We start from the raw sequence: 4,118 nt of genomic DNA, 5'->3' as shown, positions 1-4,118 counted from the left end.
CTGAGCCCATCCCTGCTCCCCCTGCCTTCACAGGGGTGTCCCCAGAGCACAGGGGACAAGCCTGTACCCCAAGGAACTACCTACCCCAGCCTCCCAAAGCACCTCTTCCAGCTGCAGGTGGGTTTGAAGCGCTAGAGCATGGCATGGTGCTTGGGCACCTGTTTGCCAACCTCATCCCTGCCCTCTCACTCCTGGAGAACTGCCAGATCAAATCATGCAGAATATACACAAGGGGTTTAGCCAGAAGTTTTTAATTCAGAATTGGACAATCATGTGTATAATTTATTTAAAATGAAGTGCATTCTGTGCTCTTGTCCAGGCTGGACATTGATTAGACCCAGACTTTCCTCTTGAACTTCATTGTGCAGTTGGATCCCTGTAAATCTATAGGGCCTGATGGGATTCATCCAAGAATCCTCAAAGAGCTGCTGATGTCATTACAGAGCTGCTCAACTATTTTTGAGCAGTCTTAGGAATCCAGAGAGGCCCCAGCTGACTGAAAGCTGGCAAACGTTGCCCCAGTTTTGAAGGGCAAGAAGGACACTGGAAACTACAGCCTGTCAGTCTCACATCACTGACAGGTAAAATCATGGGAAGTATTTCTCTGGGAGGTATTGAAAACCACCTGGAGCACAATGCAGTCATTGGTCACAGCCAGCATGGCTTCATCAGGGCAAAGTGCTGCTCGTGGAACCTGATTTCCTTCTACTACAGGGCTCCCACCTAGCTAATCAAGGGACACCAGGTGATGAAATCTTTTTGGACTTAAGCAAAGCTTTTGATACCATATCACAGTATCCTTCTGGACAAAATATTCAGCACACAGCTGGAGCTGAGCACTGGAACAGGCTCCCCAGGGAAGTGATCTCAGCACCAAGCATGTCTGAGTTCAAGGAGTGTTTGGATAAAGCTCTCAGGCACATGATGGGATTCTCCGGGTGTCCTGTGCAGGGCCAGGTGTTGGACTCAATGATCCTGATGGATCCCTTCCAACTCAGCATATTCTATGATTCTATAAAAGAAAGTGAGGAGAAAACTGGTTGTTTAATGGCCCAGATGGTTTTCAGCCTTTAGACATCAGCAAAACACCTCAGTCCCTGCACAGGAAAACTTGCCCCTTGGTGTCTGGGAGGAGGACAGCCCCACAGAAGGCATGGAGGGTGCTGGCAGCCCCCACTGCATGCCCACAGAGGCTCCTCCAGGCTGACACAGGACCCTGCTCATCCCCAAGTGACAGATGAACACAGCACAGTCATGGCCCTGATTTCTGTGTGACAGCTCAAGGCTGCAGACAGCGTTTCTGGGAGATTGCTTGTGTCCAGGTGTCACCATGTCTCCATCCCTGAGCAGAGCAGTGCTGGGCACAAGCCCCAGGGGAGGGAGTCAGCAGTCACATCCACCTTTAACAGCTGAAGGCACCAGGATGGCCCAAAACACACAGAGGAGACACCGTCCCCCATCACAGGCTGCTTGCCATCAGCTCTGTGGGCCAGTACTGGTCCTGCAGGTACTGGCTGCTGTCTGCAGCAGGGTCTGTGACGGGGCTGGGGGGCCGGGGGGGCAGGCTGTGGGCCAGCTCCTTCTCCCACTGCACCTCCACCAGTCTGTACAGCTCCATGGCTGTCTGGGCGTCCTCCACCGACGAGTGTCCTTTGCAGCCCATCTGAGGAAAGGGGGAAAAGCCTCGTTAGATAAAAGGGGCAGCAAAAATCTCACAGGTCATGTCAAATGCTTGCTTGGAAGGACATAAGTGCTGTGGGTTTTGGAGACAGCAAAGGTTTGATGTAGCCAAGGCCATACAGGTATCTTTTCCACCCTTTTTGGAGGGCAAAGATCCTGTCCCTGTTTTACTGAGATACTTAATGGTCAGCTTGGCAGGTCCTTGGCTCTCCCAGCTTATTTATAGCCAGGAGCATGGGGTGTACAAGGTTCATCTCCACCTCATACAGAACACACAAGAGGGTGGGACAACCAAGCTGACCACAGAGGTCCATAGCTAACCCAAGGTTGTTTCCCATCTCAGGGCTCCTGGTGCTTACCTGGATCTTTTTATGGAGCAGGTATCTGGCCAAGTTCTTGAGGGAGACATTGGCTCTGATGGGCAGCCCTGCCCTCTTCTTCAGCGCAGGGCTCTGGCTGGTGTCTCGAGTCCTGTCTTTTGGGTGGAAGTACTTCAGGGCTTGGAAGTCATTATGGATGGCGTGTCCTACCACAATCTTGTCTTTCAAGATCTTCAGGATCTGGAAGAGTCACAGAGGGTTAGACTGACACTGCAGCAAAAGAAATACCAAGCAAAAAATAAGCCATTTTGTATTAAATTCAGCTCCTTGGCTTCTAGTTTTTAGGTTCCCAGAAAGAATAATGAGCAAGCAATCCAACCCACTGCACAGCTTCAGGCTCCCACTCCTGTGCTGTGCCTCTGCCTCAGAGCAGCCTAGCATAGGCCACCAAGAATCCCAATTTGTGCCTGACATACAACACAGAGGCTTTTAGATTTTTTTTTTTAATTTCTTTTTTCCCCTGACCTCAGCCTGGGCAGCCTTGAAGGGAATTGCATTCTTCATGTGCTGCTTGGTGATGCCGCTCCAGCGCGTCCGGTAGTCCACGATGGGGAGCTCGGGCCGCACGTACTTGTCATAGATGACGTCCCCCTCGTAGTTCACCACGGAGCAGCGTGCCAGCTCGCTCAGCTTGCCCTGAGGCCCGGTGCCCACCATCTCACAGTCGATGGCCACGTACTTGCCCGGGCGCAGGACCAGGGAGGACGTCCGCACCCTGCAGGAGCTGCCTTTCCCCTGGGACAGCAGCACGGAGTGGTGCCTGGCTATGCTGTCTGGAGAGGCAGATGGAGACAGGGACGAGGACACGGTCTGCTTGGGCTTGGGGACGTTGTCACAGCGCGGTGCCGTGGTGGCACGTTCCTCGGTGAGCTCAGCGTGTCCCTCCAGCCCCGCCTCGGGGGTCTGCCTGCCCGGGTGCCTGTGGGGGCTCAGCAGCCCCTTCTGCTCCAGCACGGCCCGGCGCGCCAGGAACCGCTGGTGCTTACGGCTCTTCTTCTTGCTGCGACCCTGTGGCGAGCTGGCACCCTTGGGGGCCTGAGCGCAGCCCCCATGGGTGCCCTGCAGGGCGGGCACGGAGACCTTCGGGGCGGGCAGCAGCGCGGTCATCTGTCCTTTGCCTGGTGGCATTCCTGCTGGAGGGCGCACAGGGGGCCATGAGTGCCACGCGGACCCCATGCTGCCCTGTCAGAAAAGGACGCACAGACCCCACGGCAAAGCCCCCTGCGGGGGTGGCACAGGCAGGAGCCACGGGGCAAGGGGGGGGGGAAGGGGACACGGACACACTGTCGCACCCTTTGACACACCACGCCTCTGCCCCCTCATTACCCGGTCCCACACCGCCCCAGGGCCCTGCCCACCCCCTCTCCGACCCGCCGCCCCCTGCCCACCCCACTGCCCCCTCTGTCCCCCCGTTCCGTACTCCCTAGGGCCCTGTCTGCCCATTGCCCGGGCCCTCTCGACCTCGCTCCAGGCCCCAGCTCCCTGCCCGCCCCGTTACCCATCTGCAGACCCCTGCCGGCCGCACCCGGCCCCTGTGTCCCCCCTGTGTCCCCGCTGTCCCCCCGCTGTCCCCGCTGCTGACCGCTCCCGGCGCGGCTCACACGTGTCCGGCCCGGAAGCCGCCGCGCGCACATGCCCGGGCAAGTCCCGCCGTGGCCACACCCCCTCCTTCCCCATTGGTTGACGCGAGCGTCTAATTTGCATACTGAGGCGGGGCTTCTGTCATCCCCGAGGGCGGGGCTGTCGCGGTTTTGGGATTTTTGGGGTTTTTTTTGGGGGGAGTCCCGGAGCGATACTGGGTGATGCTTCACGCGTGTCCCACCTCTGTCCCTGGCAGAAGGGGCTCTCCGTGGGGCTGGGATGCACGCTGCGGTGCCCCGCTGCACGGAGCGCCTGGCACGGGTGCGCTTCGCTTTTCCTGGGTGTTCCCTGTGTGCGCGTCCCTTCGTCCTGCAGGTGGGCTGGAGCTCGGCAGCTTGGGGTTTGCATCCTCCGGACTCTCCCGGGATGCTCCCCGGAGTTGTGGGGGGGCAGCTCCGGCTGGGGCATAGTTGAAGT

General features: G+C 57.7%; 1 protein-coding gene across 2 annotated transcripts; it reads right to left on the bottom strand.

Annotated features, from left to right (window-relative positions):
* Positions 1-235: 235 nt before the first annotated feature.
* LOC121354561 (apoptosis-enhancing nuclease-like) lies at positions 236-3,707 on the bottom strand. Of its 2 annotated transcripts, none has more exons than XM_041469275.1 (4): positions 3,643-3,707; positions 2,526-3,193; positions 2,040-2,240; positions 236-1,663 (listed from the first exon to the last, which is right to left on the bottom strand). In XM_041469275.1, exons 1-4 carry the CDS (start codon positions 3,692-3,694, stop codon positions 1,460-1,462), a joined length of 1,125 nt encoding a protein of 374 aa, XP_041325209.1. In that variant the 5' UTR covers positions 3,695-3,707; the 3' UTR covers positions 236-1,459. The 2 variants fall into 2 exon arrangements, with proteins under 2 accessions (XP_041325209.1, XP_041325210.1); XM_041469276.1 differs by having other exon boundaries at positions 2,526-3,190; positions 3,643-3,706.
* Positions 3,708-4,118: the final 411 nt, after the last annotated feature.

The sequence above is a fragment of the Pyrgilauda ruficollis genome, unplaced genomic scaffold (genome assembly GCF_017590135.1).
Source record: "Pyrgilauda ruficollis isolate IOZ18807 unplaced genomic scaffold, ASM1759013v1 scaffold23, whole genome shotgun sequence".
Classification (NCBI taxonomy): domain Eukaryota; kingdom Metazoa; phylum Chordata; class Aves; order Passeriformes; family Passeridae; genus Pyrgilauda; species Pyrgilauda ruficollis.
Note: the sequence above shows the minus strand (reverse complement) of the source record. Positions and strands in the feature narration are given on the sequence as shown.